Raw genomic sequence first — 26,984 nt, forward strand, 5'->3', positions numbered from 1 at the left:
AACCAGCCCCATTATCCCCTTTTTACCTCAGACCAACAACAGGCTATGTAAACACACCCTGTTAGTCATCCACATATAGCACATATTCTGCTTCTGTTCATAAAAAACCACACAATTCCTTTTAAATTTTATTTAAGGATTTTAAGGATTTTCTAATCTATTTTTAAGCTATTTTAGAAATATATTTTTTCATATATTTATATATTTATATATTTTTACTTTTAATTACCAAGGTTCTTTAATTCCAAAGAGTTTTAAGCTATTTTAAAAATATATTTTTCATACATTTTTAATTCCAAAGTTCTTTTGGCTGTATTGTACCGTTCGATTACTAAAACACTAATACCGTGTTCCATATCTTCCTATCCTCTTATCTCTACGTTTGAGCAAAATCCCGTGCGCTGACCAACCCTCCACCTCCACTGCAACTACAAGAAGATTCCGGGCTTTATCTTCTCTACTGGTCCAGCTGCAGAAAACAACAAGGGCAAGTATACACTACCCTTTCTTTGGTTACACACTACCACACAGGCAACATCACAAGCCTATACAAATAGGGAGCGCCCCAACCTCTTTTCTTTTTGTCGAACTCCGTTCAATGTTAGGGTCATTGTCCTCAAATATGTCCAGAGCGCTATCAATGTGCTTGAATGCCGCAGCCAACATTTTGGTTGACAATGATTTACGTGGCTGTGGCTGTGCCACATCACCAGATTGGTGGGCCTCCTCTTCAGCAATTTTTTGCTCTTCTAATTGCATCAGGTCTTCATTGCTCAACTCGTTAGAATGTGAGGCGAGCAACTCCTCAATATCCCCGGTTTCCATCTCCAAGTTGAGATCTCTGGCTATTTGCACAACAGTTTCTGTAACCTCTGCAACAGTCTCTGTAAGGCCTTGGACATCAGACACAAAATCAGGGCACAAATTACGCCAACGCCATTTAAATTGGATTGTTTGACCTCATTCCATGCCTCTCCGATGTTTCTTACTGCACGGAGAATGTTGTAACCCTTCCAAAATTCTTTTAAGGTTGGACCTCCTTCCACATCAGTTGCTCTGATGGCCTGGGCAAATGTTCGCCTAAGATAGTAGGCCTTGAATGAAGCGATAACCCCCTGGTCCATCGGCTGTATGAATGAGGTGGTGTTGGGGGGCATTAACACCACCATGACGTTTGGATGATGGTCATCCAGGTACACGGGATGGCCAGGAGCATTGTCCAGGAGCAGCAATGCTTTAAAATCAAGGTTCTGTTTATGCAATATAATTGCACAGCTGGGATAAATTGATGGTGGAACCAGTCCTCAAAAAGGCTCCCTGTTACCCATGCCTTATGGTTGGACTTCCAAATCACTGGAAGTGTGCTGTTTGCATAACCCTTGAATGTCCTAGGGTTTTCTGCATGATAAACAAGTAAAGGTTTTAGCTTGAAATCACCTGCAGCATTTGATCCAAGCAGAAGAGTCAGCCTGTCCTTTGCAACTTTAAACCCAGGCATAGATTTTTCCTCTTTTGCAATGTAGCTTCTACTGGGCATTTTCTTCCAGTAGAGCCCAGTCTCATCAACATTGAACACTTGACGTGTGCAATAGCCACCGTCCTCTATAATTTTGGCCAATGTAACAGGGAAGGTTTTAGCTGCCTCCTCATCAGCACTAGCAGCTTCACTGGTCACTTTAATGTTATGCAAGTTTGCCCTCTCTTTAAATCGCATAAACCAGCCCTTACTTGCAGTGAATGTTTCCTCGGTGGACCCTTCTCCATGCTGGTGCTTAATGTCCTCATACAGACTCAAAGCCTTGGCCTGAATTAAGGCTAAACTAATAGGCACATGACGCTGGGATTGATCTTCCAGCCATATGATGAGGAGTTTTTCTACCTCAGCAATATGCCCAGCACGTTGCCTTATTGTTGTACCTTGCATAGGTGCTGAGCCCTTAATCTGTTCCAAGATTCTTGCCTTGTCTTTGATTATTGTCACAATAGTTGTGCGAGGTATATCCAAGGCACGTCCAATTTCTGTGTTTGTCTCTCCTTTCTCAGAACGCTTTATTATGTTTTGTTTGGTCTCCAAAGTAATAGATTTTCTATTCCTTTTTGGAGTAACATCACTTTGCTTTTTGCTTTTATCAGCCATGGTTAGGGCCTAAAATACACAACTAAACCTTCACACAGACTGTTCAGAATGATTTCCCTAATCTGCAGCCTTCTAATTGGGCAATTGTAGCAATTTTTTAAAGCGTCGGATAAGCCATTCGGGCGTCGTAAAACGGGCCATAGGGATGCATTGACTAGCGTCGGATAAGCCGTTCGTCATAAAAACGAGGACCGCCTGTACTTAGGTTTAAGACAGTACTGTAATCGGCACTATAATACAATGATAAAATAATACAATGTCACTCAGCACAGGTTGGTAGGTTCACCGTCACAGTCATCCAATGTATATGCAGTGTCTTGTTCATTCAATGTATGATTTGTGCCTGTCTCATCCAATCACTGTGGGGGATTCAGCGCCTCATCATCCAACAGAGGTTTATGTATTCTATTGGTTTAGTGTCCTATTAATAGACCAACATGAGCGTTCTTCATATATTAAATGACAGTGTTGGGAGATTATCACATCTCACAATTCTCTCTTTCATGTGTCCCGTCATAGTCTGAATATTGTATGAGTACCAGCATTGGAGATCTATTTTAATTCTCTCACGGGAATCAATCACAGTGTCACATGATGGACTATTCTTTAACAAGTGGCAACTTAGTAATATTACAAATGTTCTCTGTGTGAATGTCATTCTGTTCATATGCGATTGCCACATATTATTCGGTTTCATAGGATACAGTATACAGATAAGTGTGTCTGAAAAAGTCCCTACTATTCAACCGAAACCAAGATGTGGGAAGATCAATGTGCATACAAACAGTCAAAGGTTGAGTGCCAATTTTCTAGAGAGCATCAAAACGGGCCAAGAATAATAATTTTGCGGTTAACATACCAACCTAAAACAGTGGAAGAACCTGGCTGAAGACTAGTACCACCTCCCGGTAACTTGGTGAGTATCACCGTTTCTCCAGGACAATAGGTCTGTACGGTTCTGCAGTGTCTACGACAAATTACTATAGTAACGGTTGCTTCAGTACAAGTCTAGTTAGGGAGCAAAACTCTGCAAGATGCAACAATACTTCAGCACAGGGTTGGCCTAATCTGCTTTAGAATTAGTATGTGATTGTGAGAATGTACGAATAGGCTAGTAATTCAATGTTTACAAGCTGAAAGTGATGATTTTATTGGTCAGGTATTAAAAGGGCAATCCATTCTAGGACCAAAGTGGTGTGTATACCGATGGCAGCGACAGGTTACATCTGGGTAATTGATGCATTTGACCAAAATCTTAATACTCTACAATATATTTTTTTTACAGTTAATTTGTAAACATGGTGGGCCAAGACTTGGAAGTAGTATAATTTCCTCTAGCTGCTCCCTTTTGTGTAATTTCACTGTGTTGAACTAGCTTGCACATGCAAAACCCCCATCTCTCCCCTTCCTTATCTTTATTGTCCCTCTAATACAGTGTTTTTCGACCTTTGTTTGGTTAAGGAACCCTATATCTATATTGTGTAATTCTGCAGAACCCAACCCTCTCTAATAGCGCGTCCGAGATTAGATGCATTTTAAGGAACCCCAACCGTCTCCAATAGCATGCCTGAGATCAGATGCATTGTAAGGAACCCCAACTGTCTCCAATAGCGCACCTCAGATCAGATGCATTGTAAGATACCCCAACGCTCTCTAATAGCGCGTCCAAGATCAGATGCTTTGTAAGGAACCCCAACCCTCTCCAATAGCGCGTCTGGGATCAGATGCATTGTAAGCAACCCTGATCTGCTCTAAGCCCCCACTAAGAAATGCAGTTTGTTATTTATTCCCAAAGAAACAAAAGCAGACAAGTATTTTCTATTAGCATGGTTAGATCAACTTCCATGAACTTGGTATTTTGTCTGTGATTAAACCCAGGCACAATAATAATTTCTCAGTGCTTCTCAGGCCAAGTTTCTAACATAATCTGGCCATGCGTTTAGGGAGGCTAATGTGCTGTCTTATTTTGTGTGCATGGTTTCTGTTATGCATTAGGATTCCTAAACAAAATAAAATTAATTAAAAAACAAAAACAAAAAACACAACCCCCCCCCCCCACAAAACCACAAAACTGGGTAGTAGTTCCCCCACAATACTCACTGGTCCAGCGTCTTATAATAAATATCCAAGTCTTTGTTGGCAAGCTCGGTTGTTCTCATAACAATCATCATATCCCTGTATTTCACTTCAGCTTCTTTGTACTGAGGTTCTCGCAGCTCCTTTTTAAAACGCATGATCTCTTCCTCAAACCCGTTCTGCCTCCCAAGTGCCAGGCTGTGGTTTCTTTTCAGCGTCTCTATTTTGTCCTCCAACTCTTGGTGCTCACTGAAAATTATAAAGAGAAAGTCAGATCAGGGGCCCTGGATGATTTATACACACAGGAGGAACATGTTTCCCCATCTGTGAGTGTAAACCGTGTTGCACAAGAAACCCATAAAGCAGCAAATACCAAAGTCTGGAAGGATTCTTCTGCTGATTGTTACAATGAGCTACAGATGCAGTGTTATTGAAGTTAGTTTTGGGAGCTAGAAACCTGCTGCTGAACAGAGCCTGATTGCAGCTTCCCCACGCCCAAAAGCACAGCAAACTGACGGCCCTGAAGGGATTAAAGCGGCAGTGGTCCACGTTTCTGAATGGGACTCCCGCTGCATTAATCCTACCGGGCCGCCACCAGTCTAAGAGCTGCGCAGAGAAATTAGAGGGATGCAGTCCCTCTCTCGGTGTCTCCCGAGGCAGCTTTTACAGCAGATTGCATGATTTGTATTATTTTTAGTTCCCAGTATTGAAGCAGGGGGTCTCCGGAGCTGAATTGCATTAATTTGAAGTCTGCATATCTGAGAGACCACTTCCGGGGTACAGGCCTCCATATAGGGTGCTGGTATTTCCTGCAAATTTAATGTCCCGCGTCACTGCCCACGTGGCAGGGACATTTAAACATGCAGGAGATACCGGCACCCCATACGGAGGCCTGTACCCCAGGAAGCAGGGGGTCCCCAGACCTGAAATTAGGAGACTACCTGCTTCAATTCTATGTACTAAAAATAATGAGATCTGCTGTAAGAGCTGTGCGGGGTGACACAGAGAAAGAGAGGACTTACTTCTCTCTGCTCAGCTCTTACAGACTGGTGGCGGCCCAGTAGGATTAACTCAGCGGGAGTCCCATTCAGAATCAGGGAGCCCACTGCATTAATCCTTCTGGGAAATTTCCTCTGCGCTGGGCCGTGATCACAGCCGCACTTGGTCCACCCGCTCTAAGTGATGCAAAGAGGGAACTTGTATTGCCACATCTGTAAAAGGCATTACTGCAGGAGTGTGCAATTATGTTGGCAGAAAGGCCACTTGGCAAGCTTCACGTGCCACACAATGTAAAATCTACCTTGTGTGGTCCGTGAAGTTTACCAAAAAGCTCCACTCCTCTCCAACATACTCTTCTTCTCACCTGCATCTCCCCCTACCCTCTCTCTTAGTCCCTTCACTCCCTCACCCACTCTCTCTCGCACACACACTCTTTCCCCCCCATTCCAGGCCCTACCTGTAGTTGGGCTTGACGTGCCTCCTAGCGCAGCAGCAGGATCCCACCCAGGCGGTGATTATGGAAGTTCCGCACAACCTCTGGTTGGTCCTAACGTGTTAGGACCGTCTAGGTGGGCTCCCGCCACGCTGCTGCTGCCCCCTGTGCCACAGGTAGGGCCTGGCAAGTACCATACAACTAGCAAGGCAGACTGAAAATATTATTTGCTCCCTATACATTTTTGCTTAAGAAACTAGATATATAGAGATATTTAGTATCATTCTACAGTACTATACAGCAGGGGTGCGCAATATTTTCCAGGGTGGGTGCAGCTGTTTTAGAGGCCTCGCACTCTTCCCTAAGACAGCTAAATTAAATGTCGGGGGACTGTCTGAGGCCTCTGTAACTTCCCTTACCTTGGCTTCCAGCGACGCATCGTCACGTGACGTCCCATGGCGTCATTTGAGGGGGGGGGGGGCTCGTTGCGGGGGACACAACATGCAGGGGGGAAAGTTTGCGCACCCCTGCTATATAGTATGTGCTTTCTAGAGCTGAGGTCATGCCCCAAAGGACATGAAAACAAAACCTGAAAAGAGTAATTTAATCTGTAATAAAGGACAACAATGTAGTATAAAAGTACAGTAAAAAACTGCGGCCTCTGCTGGAACAACATTCCATCATTGGTAAACCCTTTCAAGAGGCCCGCAACACATTGCTTTGCAATAAAGCCCCATAACAAACCTACACAAATACGAATTCTTTTTTTTACAGTTTGATTGCATTTTTGATGTGTCAAAATAACTGATGTAATTACCCCCCAAAAAATGCTGATTCTTTCCAAGAATAAATGCATAATCTCAATATCTGAGAGAGCATTTTCAGGGATTCGGCTGTATTAGTTTATAGAATAACAGCAGGTGACAGAATGCTTACGTTTTCATTTGCATGACTTTCATCTGCCCCATTTCCTTCAAAAGTTTTTCTCTTTCTTCTTCAACTCTGTTGAGCTCCTCCAATCGTTTCCTTAAGGTTAAGTTGTCTTGAAGCCATCTTTCCTGTATCTATATAGAATGAAAAATTAAGCCTTTGTTGGTTGACTGGTCAAAGAATAAAAAAAGAATTCAGTGTATCTTAACGGCTCTAGAAGCAGAAACCTTGTAAACAAACTTCTCCTTCAGGTGGCGCTGGTAAGCATTTTGATGGTAAAAAAAAACTTTAGGGTAAAAGCAAATATGTTGAAAATACAACATGTACGGTTTATCCTTTCACATATTACACACATCTCCTGGATACAAAACTGGGGCATAAAACAGTACCCTATTTATCAAAGAAAAGGATTCCCTCTGAATTTAAGCAGAGATTTACATTTGATAAATCTGGTGCAAGTTTTTTGCACCAATTTTGCAGTCGAGAAACTTTCGTGCCCCCCGTCTTAGACTTGCATTCCTAGAAACTCACACAGCAACCACAGCACATCCCCAGCTGGTGCTCAGTTTCTACATTCTATTTTTATTGAGATCAAGAAATAAATCACAATCACGTTTTACAGTTTGGAATTCAGTAGGAAATTGCCAAGTGTCAGTATAAATGGGGGAAATGCTTAAGGGTCCCCCACAAGTGACATCGCCCCACTATAGAGAAATATAAATATCATGGGAAAGAAGAGAAATCCGGAGCCACAGCCTGTGACAAAATCCAAGGCACTTCCGGGTTGTAGAATAACTTTATTGAGACTTCACAAACACAACAGGCTACCCCACAGTCTCCCCCTCAACGCGTTTCACGCTAGAATCAGCGCTTCGTCACTCCAAGACGAAGCGCTGATTCTAGCGTGAAACGCGTTGAGGGGGAGACTATGGTGTAGCCTGTTGTGTTCGTGAAGTCTCAATAAAGTTATTCTACAACCCAGAAGTGCCTTGGATTTTGTCACAGGCTGTGGCGCCGGATTTCTCTTCTTTCCCATGCTGTATACACAGAAGGCTGCACGCCTGGAACCAGAGCACCGAGGCGAGCAGGACCGAGGTTTTCAAGTGAGCTTGCATAGGTAAGGTTTTCCTTCCCAGCTCTGACCTCTCTTTGGTCCGTTTATGTCTCCCTGCTCCATTCTAAGTGACTCACTTGACACCTAAGTGTGCTGGCATTCATGGCCAGAGCGCAGGACAGACTTTCTTTTTGCTAAATATAAATATCAACCTGTTTTTTTAGCCTGCAGCAGTTACTATTTAAAGCTGCAGTTCAGTCTTTTTTTTTTTTAATTTATTTTTTTACTTCAATAGTTTCATGTGTGCAATCTCTAATTACCTAAAGAACTGTATAGCGGCCAGTCAATTTGTTCTCCATGTATTAATAGGCGAATTTTGGTGACATAATTAGAGCTGGCATATGTTTTTATTTGCTTCTGTCAGTCAGTGGAAGCTCATGAATATTCATGAGCACTCCTGCACTGACATGTGCTAGAGAGAGGGCAGGGCTGACAATTAGTGTGCCAGGGCCTGTGACAGGACATGAAGGGGCAGTGCCTTAGCAAATGGCTGTTAAAATAGAATACAAGAAACTTGGTCTTTCAAAGTTGTTTTTTTTAAAACAGAAAATGCTAAAAGTATTTTTTCTTACTACAGAACTGATTTATTAAAAAAAACACACATGCAGGATATTGACTGAACTGCAGCTTTAAGTCTTCATACAAATGCACCCTATTTTTAAAGTACATCCATTCAATATATTTGTGTTTGGTTGAGGGCTGTGTGGGTAAATACCACTGGTCTGTAGCAATGATCCTACTGAAGTAGCACCAACATGAGTGGTTGCCACAATGCTTCTGCTAGGATAATAAGGCACGCATCAATTTCAATCATTGCAAAATACGTACATATGAAAGCTGGACACACCAGCAAAAAAAAAAAAGAGAAGACTTTTTTTGCATCAAATTATATGCGATTAAGGCTAAAACACTCAACAGTTAAATCAAAGGCACTGGACCTGCATCAGTTTTTCAATGTCAATAATTGGGTATCTTGTGTTTGCCCATAATGGGTACTTTCTGCAGGCAAAAGTAATCAAGTAACTGCTGGGGGGGGGGGGGGGGGGGGGGGAAATGCAATGTTTTAGTACCCACCGCAGCAGTAAAGAGATTGATGAAGATGGGAAAGTAACATTAGGGTTTTAAGTAAAAAAACAAAACAAACAAAAGGGCTGCACATCTCTCACATGCACAATGTGTCACGAGGGGTACATGTTGCGTTTAATAATTAGCTCCAGGAGTTGCTGTGAGAGAGAAAAAAAAAATAGATTTGAACCTTGGGATGCAGTGCACGAAACCATTGGATTTGTATCAGGTAACAGCATCTCAGGGCTTCTAAAGGTAAGTTTACTTGATGCCAAACTAAACCTGCTGGTCATTACTTTGAAACCAGAAATTGAAGAAGTTTCACATGTTCTTAATAATAAAAAAAAAAGGGATGTGCTCTTATCAGTTGGTGGGAAACTTGCCCTCGGCTGTACCAATAATAACTTAAACACTACATAATTTCTTGCTGTATTGGTTGGGGAAAAGACATCAGCAAAGCTATACACAAAGGCTTATAGAATACACACACCTGCATAGAAGAAAGGGGAGGCTCTAGATCAGGCCCTATTTGGCAGGAAAATTAATGCTGGTAGGGGTATTTTGAAGAAGTATTTCTTCTTAAATACATAAACACATACATATATATATATATATATACATATCAAGCTATTGTGCCCCTTTGCCCCCGCCTTGGAATGGTGTTTCAGAAGAAAAAGGAGGTGTTAAGGAGGAGTCTCATGGAGTGGATGCAGCTTCGTCTCTAGGCCGTGCTCCACCTAGTTTAAGGGGCCGGATGAGAAAAAACTTAGAAGGGCAAGAAGTATACTGCAAGGTCCTTTTATATAAGACTTAAAAAATGTCATACTTCCACATTTTGTAAGTATTTACAACATATGTACCATATATATTTTTTATAACCTTAGCATTATAGTGCGTTTTCAGTGTGAAAAATTGCACTTGGCTGTTGAGCAACTGCAATTTATTATCTGACAGTCAGAGGGCCACTCCAATGTCCATTGGGGGCCGGATTTGGCCAAAGGGCCACATGCTAAAGATTCCTGATCAAGGGCCTTCATTTTTGCAACAAAAACGTCACCAACTGAGATTGCCGAGAGACCTGTGCCCAATGGAAAAAACTTTATTAATAAGTTGCTTTTTTAAAACCTTGATAAAGCCGAAAGCTGTAAGAGCTGGATACACAGGTCCCGAGTCTCGTCTTACCACATATCTCCACAAATATGCAGCTATAAAAATGATATAAAATAGCATCTTACTTTCTGTGTGTCAATATCTTGTCTAATTGTGACCATCTCTTTATTTATTTTCTCCTTCTGCTTTTCACCCTCGTTCAGCCGAGCAACTAATTCTTGCAGCTCTGTTTCCTTTCGCTGCAGAGAGAGACAACTTCATGATTTTCACTCTTGATAAAGACGATGTTTTTTTTTTTAATGAATATTAAAAGCAACACACATTACCTCCTTAAATTCTTCACTTCCATCTTTAATATACTTCTCAATATCTCTCACATACAAGATGATTTTTTTCACTTTTTCTTTAATGTCATTTAGCTAGGGGAAGAAATACAAAAAGTTACATAACCTGCTACATTGAAAACATTTTGCACATATACGGTACACCAACAAACATATAGATGCCATGTTTCCGCGGCTGATCTATGGAAAATCTGTGGAGTTGAGATCCCAGTTTTTATTTTATTTTTTTAAAGACAGAGTGACTGCAGCCCCACACAAGACTGCAGCAGTATGCAATTGCAATCTTAACGATATACTGTGCTCTACAACTGCCGCAGTGAAAAACAAACATAAGAACAAGCACCGCTGACCAACGGATCACTCGAAGGGCCCTTTACTAGAACGTGCATATGAAAGGTGCTGTTCCACATTGTACAAATTGCCTTTACTGTACTTTTCCTGGAGAAGGAGTGGCTCAGTGAGTAAAGACACTGGCACTGAGTTTGAAGCAGGGGAACCTGGTTCAATTCCGTGTCGGCTCCTTGTGACCTTGAGCAAGTCACTTTATTTCCCTGTGCCTCAGGCACAAAAAACAGATTGTAAACGCCACGGGGCAGGGACCTTTGCCTGAAAAATGTCTCTCTCTCTATAATATATTATACATACAAACATATATACACACACACACACACACGTTACCGTTCTGATGTCTGGTAAAGAAAGAGACAGCACTCAATTGTAGAAAACTTCAAAAAGTGTATTAGTGAAAAGGAACTAAAATAAGGAAGGTCCCATTTTGGAGGACCGAAACGTTGGGTCTCTTGATGTACCACTATTTTCACTAATACACTTTGTGAAGTTTTCTACAATGGAGTGCTGTCTCTTGCTTTACCAGACCTCGGAACGGTAACGTATGTCTATATTATCCATATGGGACAAGCACCTACAGCCTATCAGCACCTATGGAGTGCCAACTGTTGTATTTGAGACACACACACACACACTTACACTTTACTGGCTTTGCCTCTGTCTGAAAGCTGTGTTTAAAGCAGTATGCATTGGCTTAAGGATTTGCTCGTGTAATTCAAGCTTGAGACAAAAGGTGGCACTGTGTGCTCATTTGCATGTCATTTCCCAGAATCCCTTGCTGCAGTGGAAGTGCTGTGTGCTGGGCGATAATGGTGAAAGACAGGGTTGCAGACCTGTCTAAGACATGCAAATGAATATACAGTAATATTTGTTGCTATATATATATATATATATATATATATATATATATAAAACAACACAGTTTATCAAATGATTTAAAAACAGGGGAGAAAATATAAAAATGGAGGGGGACTCCAAGCCAACTCCTCGAGGGACACTAGGAAAGAACAAGTGATGGACATAAAATGATGTCTAGTGTAATGCTCTAAGAAAAGAAATCACAAGACAGAATATAGCCTATAATTCAAGATATAGCTATATAATACATATAAACACACAATTAAAAACTACATCTGTGGGATGTCTTTTGCATTTGTATGTATATCTTTATTTATATAGCGCCCAAAGCTGTACTTGGAACTTTACGAGACAATACAGTACAGGAAATTATAGTACAAGAAGTGAGCCTCTAATTTGTGTAATTAGTGTTCAATTCAGAAACTTAAAGAAATGTAATAATGTGTTCCCTTAATGCTCCTGTTGTAGTGGTCTAACCTTTTCTTGTGCTGCCCTGTAGCTTGAGTCCTTTCTCACAATCAGCTCTTGCTTCTCTTGCTGAAGCTTTTCTAAAGTACCTTCCAGTGGGAGAACCTGTTCTCTAGCTTCCTGAAAGAAGAAAAGGGATTGCATTATTAATTCAACTACAACAACCAACACTCAAAAACACTAGCACCTTACGATAGAATAAAGTGATTTTATTATACATTCAGCCTAACATTCAAACTTACAGATACAGTCAAACATGATACTATTTATGGTTCGTCTTGGCACAGAAGCTAGAGTAGTAATGTAAATAATCCCCTGGAAGCTTTCTGCATGTACTTCTGCAGGGTAAAATGATGGGCAAGTTAGCATGTGCTTCTTTAACAATACAACTCTGTGTTTTGTTAACCTTTTACACTTTGGTGTCACTCTGTGTGGCTTAAATAAGTTATGGTGGGTAAAAAATTTTTTCAAAAAAGTAACAAACACCCTCGTGTGTGCAAACACTATAGATAGAAGCACTTATAAAGTATAGTTAGATGTTTCACACTATTGTGAACAATTTATTTCTGAACATAAGACAATAAAATAGTCAGTAACCTTTAACAGTAGTTTTCAAAATAACTTCTCACCATGTATTCAGATAGTGAAACTGCAGAAGATAACAGAACACGTTATATGTAACAGAGCTTGCACAAGCAACACCAAATCCCCAGTGCAAATGAGCAGCAGTAGTGTGTAACCACTGCACAATACGTTCTCTGTGCCTTTTGTTATAGATAATTGTCTATAAAAATTATCAAAACTTGCTACTAATTTAATGTTTTTTATAAAACAAAAACAGCTCAACCCCGTTATAGCGCGATCCGCTACAACGCAGATCTGCATATGTGGTCTGAGCGTGGCTACCGTTTTCATAGCCAAGGAGGAGTAGAAGCTGAAGATCTCCTACCTCTCTTAATTCCATTTCTCTTGATTCTAGGATCACTCCAAATCTATGGCTCTTAGCTTAAACCTTCCCAAGGATATGGTAAAATTACTTCAACTTAAATTTTGACTTCAAGTGGAATCAGAACCACATTAAATATTTAGGGGTCCAGATAACAAAAGATTACTTATCCTTATACAAAATAAATTTTAAACCTTTTTTTCAACCAAGTTGCAAAGGACCTGTCCACCTGGAATCCATACATAATATCTTGGTTCGGAAGGATAGCCACTGTTAAAATGAATATTTTACCTAGATTACTGTACCTCTTCCAAACTCTCCCAGTAAAGATTTACCAGAAGGACCTAAATAATATAAAAAAAAAAATTCTGAAATTTGTATGGCAAAATAGACATCCTAGAGTCTGCCAAGAGATCCTTTATAAACCTAAGTTAGAAGGAGGCTTAGCCCTCCCAAACCTACAAAAGTACTACAGAGCTGCACAACTAGGGCAACTAGTTAGTTGGCATTCAAACCCAACTGAAAAAAGATGGGTTGAACTAGAAGAACTGATCTGCTCCATTTGAAATTAAGAATCTCCCCTGGCTTAATACAAAATCTAGACCAGCTGATGTTTACACAACCCCGGTGTTATCTTTTGCATGTAATCTTTGGGACTCCCTTAAAGTTAGGTTCCAACTGACTGGTACCCCATCCCTCATGCAACCCCTGTTTTCAGATCCCTCCCTCTCTTTTTACACTAATAACCAACGGTTAAAGGTAAAGTCCATTCACCTAGTTACAAAAGAGCCACGACATTCCCTCCTCCGAATTTTTCAGATTTCTCCAAGTTAGGCACTATATCCAATCCATCTACAAGCCAAACCAACCACATGTGCTAACCCTATACGAAGACTGGTGTCTACGCCAGCCTCTTATGAAGGGCATTACTTCCAGGCTATATCATAGTTTGACTCCCGTCAAAAATAGCCAAACTCCTGATAAATATATGGTGTCCTGGGAGGAGGAGTTAAATACCAATTTGGACCTTGATGTCTGGAAAGATGTTTGGGAAGCCGCCTCCAAAAATTCTTCCTGTGTTGTGATTAAGGAGAATATTTACAAGCTAATATTTAGATGGATTTATGACTCCTACTAGGTTGAACTCTTTTCTCCCATGTGTCTCCTTTATGTTGGCGTGGTTGTGGCGAAATGGGGAATATACTGCATATATTTTGGTCGTGTCCAAAAATTCAGCAAACAGGGAGGGAAGTGTTTGCTCTAATACACAGGATTTGGGAATCACTGTCCCCTAGGACCCAATATATATAGTATTGGGAAAGCCAATGGCCAATCGTAAAAAAAAGAAATTCAAGTTATCTCCCAAATTGTAAATGCTACTAGATGCACCATTGCCAAAAACTGGAAACAGACTCCCTCATCCTTAAACCAAATAAATAACAAAATCTGGCATATAGTCTATATGGAAAAACTCACAGCCTACCTAACTGGTTCCACTTCACAATTCTCAGAAACATGGGCTCCTTGGTTTAGTCATGCAGGTATATCCCCATATTTAGTTTAGACTAATCTGAACAGAGTGATTTATGTTGTATTTAACCTGTTATTTACTATGTCACATGGTTTCAAATGCTGTCCCCGTCCCCCCTTCCTATATTCTTCTCCCTTCCTAATGTGTAATCATCAGACTATTTGCAATACTGTACCATTGTATTGTTCCCTTCCTTTTTTCTTTTTGTACCCCTTTTACTTTTGGAAAAATGATTAATAAAAAATGTAAGTAATAAAAAATAAAATAAAAAGGTACATGGGTGTGTATGTGTATATTGCATTGGAGTCCCACACTTGTGAAGTTGTTTTTTTTTTTTTTTTTTTTAAATTGACTGACTTATTTATCAGTCCAAAAAAAGAAATTGAAGTAAAAATAAACATAGTTATTTGTATTGTATAGAATCAAAAGTATCAATCAGATATATATATATATATATATATAATGGTTAATGTTTGAATTTGCATTTTGTATTTTATAAATGAATGGTATAAGACAGAAAATGTACTACAATAATTATTTTATGGATTGACAAGTACTGATTAATATGTTTCAATACGATATGTTATGACAATGATTTTTTTTGTATCTTTTTCATATGTTTTTGAGCAGTCAGATGTTTAGGATGAAGAGAATTTAGGTTAGATATATATTGATTGAAATATGTATCACATGTTTTTTCCCTGGAATTGATTGATGGGACTATTTAAAAGATCGGAAGGACTTCACTCCTATACAGCATACCCCTGACGAAGCGGAGTGATCCGTGAAACGCGTAGGGTGGAGTTACCACTTCCTTACGTCATTGCAAACCAGCGTGCATAGGTGTGCACTTCATTCTCTTGCAGGACGTTTTCTGAACACATTGCACTATACCCGGAACCGGCTTGTGTACCATCAGCTCTCGCAAGAGCGTGACCGGCTTTCCAGGCTAGCAGTGGCTCAGACGTCGGTAGAAGGGGAGAGAAGCGGAGCCGTAGGAGGACCTGTGCACACCAGCGGGTCTGGATCAGATGCAGACAGCACTCCAGAGGTGTTTGCCAGACATGAGAGGGAGCTACTCCCTGTAAAGGATATTACTAAATGTGCATTAGCTACTTATCTCCTGTAAGTAGGATTTCAATTTTTGCTGTTGTGAGGAGTGGTTTCTCTTGTGATAACTGCATATGTTATTTTTTTAATGTTTATTAAATGTATGTTTTTTACCTTATTTTCTTGACATTTCCTACCTCTGAGGAACTTGCCATTCCTTTATTATTAGGTTCATCCTGCTCTTTCTATACAGTATTACACTGTTATGTTTCTCTTTTTTTCATATGTCACGTTCCATCTGGTTCTTTCCAACGGCAATGGAGTAATTTGGACAATCACTAAAGGACATTGTTCACGGTTGTATCTGTTACATTTATGTTTAGATAAGTTTTATTATTTACTTTGTTTTAACATTTGCTATATTAACACATTTTGAATTTGCTCACTTAGCATCGTTTACGTTAGGCGCCTCACAGTACTGTTTTTTCATTACTTCACATCTGTTATGGGTGATCCGATTCACTGATTGGCAGTCACACGAACAAACTATAATATTTAGTTTAAGTGATTTTAGTGCACATATTGGTCATTAGTCATATTATCAGTATTTTTTTAATAGTGCAGCACATACTTTGTTCACTGTATTCCCAGGAACTCTTGGGATATCTGGAACTGATCTGCCCAAAAGAACCATCCAAGGATCAGGTCTCAGGTTGACATTAAATAACCCATTTATGAATTAAAACACCTGCCTCCAGAGAGAGACCAGCGAGAGACCAGCACTGGGCAGGACCACTGTGTGTGTGTGACATTGAGCCGTTCTGGCCACATCCTCTGATACAGGTTGGAGAGTGGAAGATATATGGCACAAAGCCTGACCGGGGTTATATACCATCGTAATAATAATTTATATTAATTTTCTTTAACCACAGTGCATATCGAGCTCTTTGCCACGGCTTCCTATATGTTTTCCCAATCCTCATCCTCCGGCACCTCTCCCTCCTACTTCAGTATGTAGGCACATTTGCTATCTGACCCAGAGATGATTAGGATATGATATAGAGCGGATATCAATCGCTAAATATTGCACAATGTTGGTGTTCTGGACACCACAGTTCAAATTCTGTAATAAAAAAATTACAAAATGTTTATTAAAAAAAAAAAAAAAAAAAAGGACTGGGGGGTGGGGGGGAAGAAAAGAGGAAAGAGAAATTTCTACTTTAACCCTGTGAGTGCCTCATTACACCCATCACGAGGTCTGGCATTCCAGGGGCCCCGTGACGTAGTAGCTATGTCATGGACGTTTTGCTAATTGTCATTGAGAGATCACGTCCTGCGTTCCTATAGAGCGGTGAATGCCATCTGACTGGATGAGAAGACTGCTCTTCCATTCGCGAGGTAATGTGATCGCTCCTGAGGACCAATGTGCCAGAGTGGCTGTGGCGCTCTGTTGCCGCGGTCTCTCCGGTACTGAAATGCTTAAATATGAATGTTCACCTGCATCTAGCAAAACTGTGACAATATAAACATATAAATGATGTAACAAGTACATATACAGTTCTACAAACAGACAGTTGTCCTAAGTTCCCCAACTTGATTTAAAAAATAACCAGTGGGGCAAGCATTGCAATGCTGCACTCGCAATCTAAGAATTATGGGAAAATTAAAACAAAAGTCCTTAAATAATTATTAAAATAAACATAGGTGAAATAGAATTACTGGAGTATAGGACACAAATGTACTTACAAAATTAAAACTAGTCCAGAGTAGTTCCGAAGCTAAGCCACCAAGTGAACACACATACGTTTGTGTTCTAGACACCACTACTTCTATTTCACCAATGTTTATTTTAATAATTAAAGACTTCTGTTATAATTCACAGATTTCGAGTGCAACATTGCATTAATTGCCCCCTTAGTTATTTTTGACTACTAGGTTTCCTGTATACACCTTAATCTTTCCTTACTTTTCTACTACTGGCTGAGCTTAAGTTATTCTTTGCAGTTATTCCTTACCTTGATCTCCCTGGACAGACACTGGAGCTCAGTTGACAGCTCCACAGTCTGCTCCTCCAACTGTTGGCGGCGTTGAAGGTTTTTGGAAATGTGAAGCTTCTCTGCTCTCAGTTCATTGATCATACTCTTAAGGTGTTGAATCTGTTCTTGCTGGTCTTGTATCCTTTTCCGTATCAACTCAATTTTACCGGAAACTACCACCCACCAAAAAATGTGACTTTATTAAGAGTTAAACATGTCGCGGAAAAAAAGTAAAAAAAAAAAAAAAAAACAGAAGCAGCATAGTTTTTATGCAATGTAAACTCTTAAGACATAAAAGCAACAGTCTGCTCAGTTTGTACTTATTTGACTAACCCGAACCAGGGTTCCCCAAAGCAGGCTCACCAAAAGCTTACATGGATATGAAACGGAGATTACACAGCACCTTTGAGAAATACAAAATGGCTGCCAACACTGCCAGTGAGCCAATGAAGAAGAGGAACGACAGGCGCTCTCTAATGTCCGATTTGCTGCCTCTGGACTTTTCTGGTCCACATTACGTAGACACAGCTGGACCAGGTGTTTTGCCGTATAGTCCTGCTCAGGGGACCCCTGGTGCAAATTACTCTAAACATAATATTTGCGTACAAGTGTCAAAGAGGAGTGCTACTGAGCATGGCAATATATAATTAAAACCAGAGACAGAACATGGAACACAGACATAGCTCAGTGCTACATCCATTGTCACAAATACACGGTACAGTGTGTATATGTGTATATATATATATATATATGTATATATATATATATATATGTGTATGTATATATATATGTGTATGTGTATATATATATATATATATATATATATATATATATATATATATATATATATATATATATATATATATATATATCTTTTGAATAAAATGGTCTTTTAGTTTAACTCTTTGGCCAAAGTGTCGTAAGCCCTTGAGCCCCTCCAAGGCAGACCACGTCTCAAGGGTCCCAACACTAATATAAATTCTTAATAATCTGTACATTACCAGGAAAAATGATTTATAATAAATCTGTCAAAATTAGTTGCATAGTTCGAAGTTCTCACCCCCTCCCACTTTTAAATGGTGACAGCTCACTCCATTTACACCTTCCACACTCAGGGAAACTTGCATACAGTTTGATAGCGACAAATCTAATACAGAGTGCTTTTCCTGGTATAGTACAGATTAATAAGAGCTTCAATCAGACTTAGAACTATGCAACTAATTTTGACAGATTTATTATAAATCATTCTTCCTGGTAATGTACAGGTTATTAAGAATCTATTTTAGTGTTAGGACCCTTGAGACGGGGTCTGCCTTGGAGGGGCTCAAGGGCTTACAACACTTTGGCCAAAATGTTAAACTAAAAGACCAGTTTATTCAAAAGATATCTATATATATATATATATATATATATATATATATATATATATAGGCACTGTACCGTGTATTTGTGACAATGGATGTAGCACTGAGCTCTGTCTGTGTTTCATGTTCTGTCTCTGGTTTTAAATTCTTCTAGATCTTTCCTAACTAAAATTAAATGATGCATTACATTTAATTAAGATGCTGTATTATGCAAAATGCCCAGCATTAGATAGTACACTGCTCAAACAGATGCTACTTCCCACTTTAACCAATGTTCTTGACATATTGCAACAGATTTACTCCTGCGTTAATGCAGAAGAAATGAGCATGCTCATGTCACACAGCCCCACTGCACACTGCCTCATTCTGCGCTGATTTCTTATGGTAAATAAAATTCAGGTGGATTTCATTCGACGCAATTAAAGAGAAAGGCAGTAACAATTAGTGGTACAAATATTGATACACTCCTTTAGAACTCCTCCACAAACACGTCCTAGAACCAATCACCATTTCCTGACATAAAAAGGTCAGCTTTTGCCTAGTTAAATCATTACCAACTACAACATTTATTTTTTTTAAATATAATTATCATTTATAGATTTGTTTTTACCATTATCTAAGCTGTGCTGCTTTTCTTGTTTCTCCTGGTTCACCTGCTGGACAGTGCGGTTAAGGTCCACTCCTTGTAATTTGGTGGCGTGCTGTGCTATTTTCCGTTCTACATCTCTCAATTCCATCTGAAATTACAATGTGGGGAAAGCGTGTTGCAAATGTCGATACGTTTTATATTACCAATAGTAAACACAAAAAGCAAAGGTGCTATTGTGAGAGCAATTCTAGGTGGGTTCTTTTGATAGTTTAGCAGTATTAGAGGAAGCATATGGTTAATAAACTATACTGTAAAATGCATGAACACTTTATATTTTCTGGTTACAAATATGTATTATATGCTACAGCAACAGTTTACACATTTTGCTCTGTGCCAGTTGAAAATGCTACATTTACAGTAATTCCGTCTCGTTAGAGGGTCGGTCCTAATTTCATATTTGTATCAGCAAAAAAAAAAAAACAGAGGTTCCCTGAAATGCCAGTCATTTATCAAAAGAATAGGTTGGAGCACTGCCAACATTTTGGATCAAGCTACACTTGGCCAAGTTATATTCACCAAGCTAAATGCAAGATCTTTCTCTTAAAAGAAGGACCAATGAAAAGCTTGGAAAAGGCCACAATTGCCCTCCATTAGCCTACAACATCGTTATATTGGACTTATGTCATAGTGCTTTAAAGCGGTGTTAGCTCGTGTTATTTATTGTTTTTAACATGTTTTTACAAGGTTTAAACCAGAGGGGTTTTCGGAGCTTAACCGTGTTGATTTCAGCTCCGGGGCCCCTCTGCTTCCCGAGATACTTCCATTTTAAGGGGCTGCTGATAGTCGCTGCTGGTAGTCACTCCAGCTGGGCATAGGAAGTCGCGGGCCAATACGAAGCAGCAAAGTCATCCCTTGTGAGATACTGACATCACCTTTCGATGTTAGTATCTCGGGGAGCAGGGGGCCCCCTTTTTGAAATTAACATGGTTCAGCTCTGGAGACCCCTTCTTTCCCAACTCGGAGGGGAATATTTTTTTTTTCTTTCTTTAAAGAAAAGCTCATTTAAACAGCACTCTCCCAGAACTTAATCTTCTTTTCTTTTTTTACCACAAGAGTTTAATGGGAGCCCAGGGTGCTCCAACCATGATGTTTCCCTGAACTGAGGACCGCCAGATTGCCCCTAAATTAAACTTAATTTTTGCCAGTTACTACAAAACGACAAATATACTGGAGTCATAAATAGAAAGCTTTGACTCAATCTTCCATTGATGTTGCAGCTTTTTATTGGCCGCCAAGGACGACTGCAGCAGCCATATAGTTCTGCGAGTGAGGTCAACTGGAAGGTGAAGCCGCTGGAAATTCTGCACCGTTTGCCTTGATCAGTCAGAATGAAACTACTCTTGTAAATTCTAAGATCAGATTATTTTAAAAACACACTAGTTGTCAGATCAAATTCTTGCTTGATCAATCGAACTAATATGGTTTTCGGAAAATCCTCCACATATTGCTATGTATATGCACGTAACCAATAGACCATAAAACCACTGCTTCCTTTAAATGCACAAAACCAGTTCAATTCTTTAGCACCAAAGAAACTAAAAGGGTTCTGCAAATAGCAGAAAAAAACCCCACTTAAGGCAAATACTCTATTTAGATCTTTTTTTTCTATATCACATTTCAATAAAACTGTTCAAACTTGGTTCAGTGCTTTTTAGCGTTTCCTATTATGATCTAGCTCTCCAGAAGTATATGTAATTTAACATATGATTGAACATTGCTGGCTGCCATTTGTTTAGAAAAATTGATACTGAAAATGTATTTTCTTGGTATTGCTATAAGCCAGACATGGGAGACATTGACAGCTCGTGTCAGGCTGTTTCACCTTTTCCTTGTCTTGTGGAATTCTGAACATCACAAGGTCTATTTTGGATCATTTTCTTGGGAGAGATCGCGTTCAGCTTCCCTCATTGCAGTGGAAACTATTGGTATGGAGCTTGCGGTCGCACCACACTTCCATTCGCCGATACAGAAGTCACCTGAACTTACCTGATATCTTTCCATGAGGGCAATGTCCTGCAAACAGGCCTTGGCGCTTTCCTCTTCAGACATAAATGTAGCTAACAGAGTCTCCTGTTCTTCTACATCATTTTTCACTCGCAGTATTTCCCTGTTTATCGCCGTGAGTTTGTTTCTTAGCTCTGGAATGTCTTTTTCTTTAAGTTCAACCAGCATTTGCCTAGAAATAAATTGTGTGTGAAAGATTCATTTTTGTGCATCTTCCAAAATTCTGATTTGGGCCTGTGAAAACTTCTGCAGTTGTGTTATTTATTTTTTTTTCAAATCAAGCCTAACCTTCCCTAGAAGGAATGTGAAGATTTGGGGTGAAATTCGTTATTTTGTTAAGCTATCTATCCATAGACCTAGGGTGGAATTTATTGTTCCTTCTGAGTTGAAAGGAGCGTTTGTGACATGTTTAATGTAATAAGTCAGTCTGAACGGCCAAAAGGTTGTGCTTCATCAAAACAAGTACATGAGCGCCAGTCATTTACAGTATTACAGGCAGTATTAATATTTAAAGGATAATTAAGTTCCCTGTGAATAGGAATGTCATTCAAATCATTTTTATAAAGATGCTCCAGTGCAATTCTTAAAGCTAATTCAACCCAAAACGCTTCCAATGCTAATTTTTTTCTTTCATACTGTAGGGATGGCTTATTGATTTGTGTTTGTTTCAGGATCAAATATAACTGCATTTCCTCTCGTCGGAAGTATTGGTCTTGCAACTACTAAATTACACTCAAAGAAGAATCCTATAAAAGTGCCAAAAGTTCTGTATACTATTATTTAATCTGTGAACAGTTTTAATGTTGGCCAACTGAAAAGTGTCACAAACGGCAATGAATCTACACTTCCCCAAAACATGTGCTAGATCTTTAAACTAAATCAGTTTTAATACACAGACATTTGTGTGGAGATATGCAGTTCTTTTGTAAATAAATGCAGTCGATATATTAAGTGGACACAATCACTATGTAGACATAAATGAATGTTCTCATACAGTATTCTGACGGAATTCACTGAGATGTGGTGCATTGCACTACTTAAGTTAGTGGCAGTACACGTCAGACTGGGGGGGCGATACCTTGCATTGCCACTACATGACGCAGCCAAATTAAATGTACCAGAGATACTGGCACCCACGTGGGACATTTAAACATGGCGGAGATACCGGCACCCCATACCGGGGCCTGTATCTCAGGAAGCATGGGGTCCCGGGGCTGAAATGAATTTGGTTCAGCTCCGGAGACCCCCTGTTTCAATAATATTTTATTAAAATAAAAGCAGCGCGATCGCCTGTTAGATGTGCGCAGAGAGAGTGACTGATTCTGTCTACACTCAGACTGATGCAGCCCGATAGGACTCACACAGCGAGAGTCCCATTCAGAAGCAGGGACCGCCGCTGTGCTAATCCTGATGAACCATTAGTTTGGTTGAGGGGATTCCGCGAGCAGACAGTTGTTTAGGCAGCTGCCATCTGCGGTTTCCTGGCTGACTACGCGAACAACCACCTGGCTGCATCTGTACTGCAAGTAAAATACAGGATTAAGTATCTGTTGTCTAAATGTAGCATAGGTTGAAACTTGGACGTACAGCATGTCTTTTTTCAACCTCATCTACTGTGTAACTATGATACAATATCACATCACTACTGTGCGGTAAGAACACCTGATCTCTACATTGAGCAATGCTACCACCTTGTGGCAAGAACCAATCATTTATTCAAACAAAATGTTATTTTTGTTCTGGCAGTCATTTAAGGGTGCACTTCCTCTCAGGACCAAATCTAACCAGTGAAAGGGCATGTTTAACCCCTGCTTTACCAGAGAATTACTTTGCAATGTACGAATAGCTGCAATCACAGCACAGAGCTTTTGTACTTGATGAAAGGGGGCTACCTCCCTAAAACGCAGTGCATTTGTGTATGTGCTATTCAGCAATAAAATATAAGTGAATTTTCCAGCAGCTATGACCAAAATCCCTCAATCTTTGTTTAGTCCTGTCTTTACATATTTGAAACACAATCATTAGTAAATTAAATGTTTTGTTGGTATTGTAAGGACCCTTCAACATTTTCTGTCAGTGCTACAATATGTTAGTGAGCCGTTTAAGTGTCACTTGCCTCATTGGTTTCAGCTCCGTCATTTCATCCTTTCTCTTTTCTCTTCTCTTTAATTCACCTTCAGTTGATTTCAGTTTATCTGGAACAAGGCGCAGCTTGGACTGCATGTCGTTAATCACATCTTGTAGCTCTGCTTCGGAGGGAAAGATTCTCTGGCAAACTGGGCAACAGGGCTGATTTTCTTCTGTTAACTGGGTGATGAACTGAGTGTAAACAGCAGTTGCTCCGGCCAGCATTGCTGTTCCAAAAAGCAATCAAAATACTCAGGTCATTTAAATCACTCATATTCTGCTAAATTGTAATACAACAAATCCCATATATAGTGCATGTGTGTATATATACACATACATATACACATATATATTATATACACACACACACATATATATATATACATATACACACACACACACACACACACACACACACACACACACACACACACACACACACAGTCACACACAGTCACACACACACATATACACACACAACAGAGAAAGCAACCTTGTAGAAAGCACACGGACATAATATAAGGTGTAACAAAAGACATTTTATTAAAGTGAGTTAAAACAGGAGATGAAATTTAAAAGAAGAGGGGGGCTCAGCTCTACCAAACATGATGAACCTGGAGGCAAGGGTCTAAACATAGAACCAATACTGACATGCACAGGACACAGGGGGCTCTGTAAAAGCACACCTGTAATAGGAATCCCACACTGAAAAAATATATCCACATTTAAAAGAATCACCATACAAATGTGTTGAATATTTGCATGGAGTGGATACAATGAAACTACATGTAGCAATGTGAGATATACATCACCACTCAGTGTAGGGGTGTCACGGGCAGAAGACTAGGTAAAAAAAAGAAGGTAGGGGCCTCCCTCAGCAGATATATATATATATATATACACATATATATATATATATATATATACACACACACACACACAAAAAATATATATATATATACACAAAATATATACAATATATATATATATATATATATATATATATATATATATATATATATCTATATCTACTATATATTTCTGAAAGCACTGTATGTCTGCGTCCCTAGCAGCAATCTCATTGGTCCCTTGGCCTGCCCGCCCCCCTCTCATTGGGCTCACACACTCACACCACCCCCTTGGCCCACCCCCCACACCTCTCATTGGCCTGAGGCGGAGTGACGGGCCAAAGGTCCAAAAAAAACCGCACACACGCACGCACACACGCACACACGCACACACGCACACACACACACACCCCTCTGTCCTCTCCCCCCCATCACACTCACCTCCCCCCCTCCCCGGTGCTCACCTCCCTCCCGCTCCACTCCCTCTCTCCCCGGCGGGGGGACACGCGCCCACCTAAGACGCGCCCGGAAGCCGCTCCACTCCCTCCCACTTCACTCCCGCACTCACCTCCCGCTCCCTCCCGCACTCACCTCCCTCCCGCTCCACTCCCGCACTCACCTCCCTCCTGCTCCACTCCCGCATTCACCTCCCTCCCGCTCCACTCCCTCCCACTCCACACCACTCCCTCCCGCTACACACCACTCCCTCCCGATCCACACCACTCACCTCCCGCTCCACTCCCTCCCGCTCCACTCCCGCACTCACCTCCCGCTCCACACCACTCCCTCCCGCTACACACCACTTCCTCCCGCTCCACTCCCGCACTCACCTCCCGCTCCACTCCCTCCCGCTCCACACCACTCCCTCCCGCTACACACCACTCCCTCCCGCTCCATTCCCTCCCCGGCGGGGGAACAGGCAGGCTGCCACGCGGCGCGTAAGATGGCGGACCCCCTTCCTCCCTCGCGCTCCATTCCCTCGCGCTCCACTCACCTCCCGCTCCACTCACCTCCCGCTCCACTCACCTCCCGCTCCACTCCCTCGCGCTCCACTCCCTCCCGCTCCATTCCCTCGCGCTCCACTCCCTCCCGCTCCATTCCCTCGCGCTCCACTCACATCCCTCCCGCTCCACTCCCTCCCCGGCGGGGGAACAGGCTGTCACGCGGCGCGTAAGATGGCGGACCCCCTTACTCCCTCGCGGCGCCGAGTGAGAAGATGGCAGCGGCCGGGAGTACAGGTAGGTGTCGCGTGTGTCACTCCCCCACCTCCCCCCCCACCTGCGGCGCCTCACGGAACTGAGAAAGGGCGCATCACGGGACTGAGACGTGTGTGTGTGTGTGTGTGTGTGTGTGTGTGTGTGTGTGACTGAGTGTGTGCGACTCTGCCCCCCCTCCTGTCCACTTCCCCCCCTCCTGTACACAGCCCCCCCTCCTGTACACAGCCCCCCCCTCCTGTACACAGCCCCCCCTCCTGTCCACTGCCCCCCCTCTCCTGTCCACTGCCCCCCCTCTCCTGTCCACTGCCCCCCCCTCCTGTCCACTGCCCCCCCCTCCTGTCCACTGCCCCCCCTCTCCTGTCCACTGCCCCCCCTCTCCTGTCCACTGCCCCCCTCTCCTGTCCACTGCCCCCCCTCTCCTGTCCACTGCCCCCCCTCTCCTGTCCACTGCCCCCCCTCCTGTCCACTGCCCACTGCCCCCCCTCCTGTCCACTGCCCACTGCCCCCCCCCTCCTGTCCACTGCCCCCCCTCTCCTGTCCACTGCCCCCCCTCTCCTGTCCACTGCCCCCCCTCCTGTCCACTGCCCCCCCCCTCCTGTCCACTGCCCCCCCCTCCTGTCCACTGTCCCCCCCCCTCCTGTCCACTGTCCCCCCCCCCTCCTGTCCACTGTCCCCCCCCCTCCTGTCCACTGTCCCACCCCCTCCTGTCCACACCACTCCTGTCCACTGTCCCACCACTCCTGTCCACTGTCCGTCCCCCCCCTCCTGTCCACTGTCCCCCCCCTCCTGTCCACTGTCCGTCCCCCCCTCCTGTCCACTGCCCCCCCTCCTGTCCACTGCCCCCCCTCCTGTCCACTGCCCCCCCCCTCCTGTCCACTGCCCCCCCTCCTGTCCACTGCCCCCCCCCTCCTGTCCACTGCCCCCCCCTCCTGTCCACTGCCCCCCCTCCTGTCCACTGCCCCCCCCTCCTGTCCACTGCCCCCCCCTCCTGTCCACTGCCCCCCCCTCCTGTCCACTGCCCCCCCCCTCATGTCCACTGCCCCCACCCCCACCCTGTTCGTCCCCCCCCCCCCCTCCTGTCCACTGTTCGTCCCCCCCCCTCCTGTCCACTGTTCGTCCCCCCCTCCTGTCTACTGTCCCCCCCCCATCTGTCCACTGTTCGTCCCCCCCCTCCTGTCCATTGTTCGTCCCCCCCCTCCTGTCCACTGTTCGTCCCCCCCTCCTGTCCACTGTTCGTCCCCCCCTCCTGTCCACTGTTCGTCCCCCCCCTCCTGTCCACTGTTCGTCCCCCCCCCCCTCCTGTCCACTGTTCGTCCCCCCCCCCTCCTGT

General features: G+C 42.2%; 1 protein-coding gene across 1 annotated transcript in view; it reads right to left on the bottom strand.

The window, feature by feature from the left end:
* Positions 1–26,984, bottom strand: part of RAD50 (RAD50 double strand break repair protein) — a 98,626-nt gene that overhangs the window by 19,148 nt on the left and 52,494 nt on the right. The window contains exons 14-22 of the mRNA XM_075601111.1: positions 23,579–23,816; positions 21,445–21,634; positions 19,420–19,546; positions 17,425–17,618; positions 11,892–12,002; positions 10,191–10,283; positions 9,990–10,103; positions 6,582–6,709; positions 4,238–4,462 (exon numbers count right to left, since the gene is read on the bottom strand). Of these exons, the coding sequence (XP_075457226.1) occupies positions 4,238–4,462; positions 6,582–6,709; positions 9,990–10,103; positions 10,191–10,283; positions 11,892–12,002; positions 17,425–17,618; positions 19,420–19,546; positions 21,445–21,634; positions 23,579–23,816 (1,420 nt within the window). The remainder of the gene's footprint in view (positions 1–4,237; positions 4,463–6,581; positions 6,710–9,989; positions 10,104–10,190; positions 10,284–11,891; positions 12,003–17,424; positions 17,619–19,419; positions 19,547–21,444; positions 21,635–23,578; positions 23,817–26,984) is intronic.

The sequence above is a fragment of the Ascaphus truei genome, chromosome 5 (genome assembly GCF_040206685.1).
Source record: "Ascaphus truei isolate aAscTru1 chromosome 5, aAscTru1.hap1, whole genome shotgun sequence".
Classification (NCBI taxonomy): Eukaryota; Metazoa; Chordata; class Amphibia; order Anura; family Ascaphidae; genus Ascaphus; species Ascaphus truei.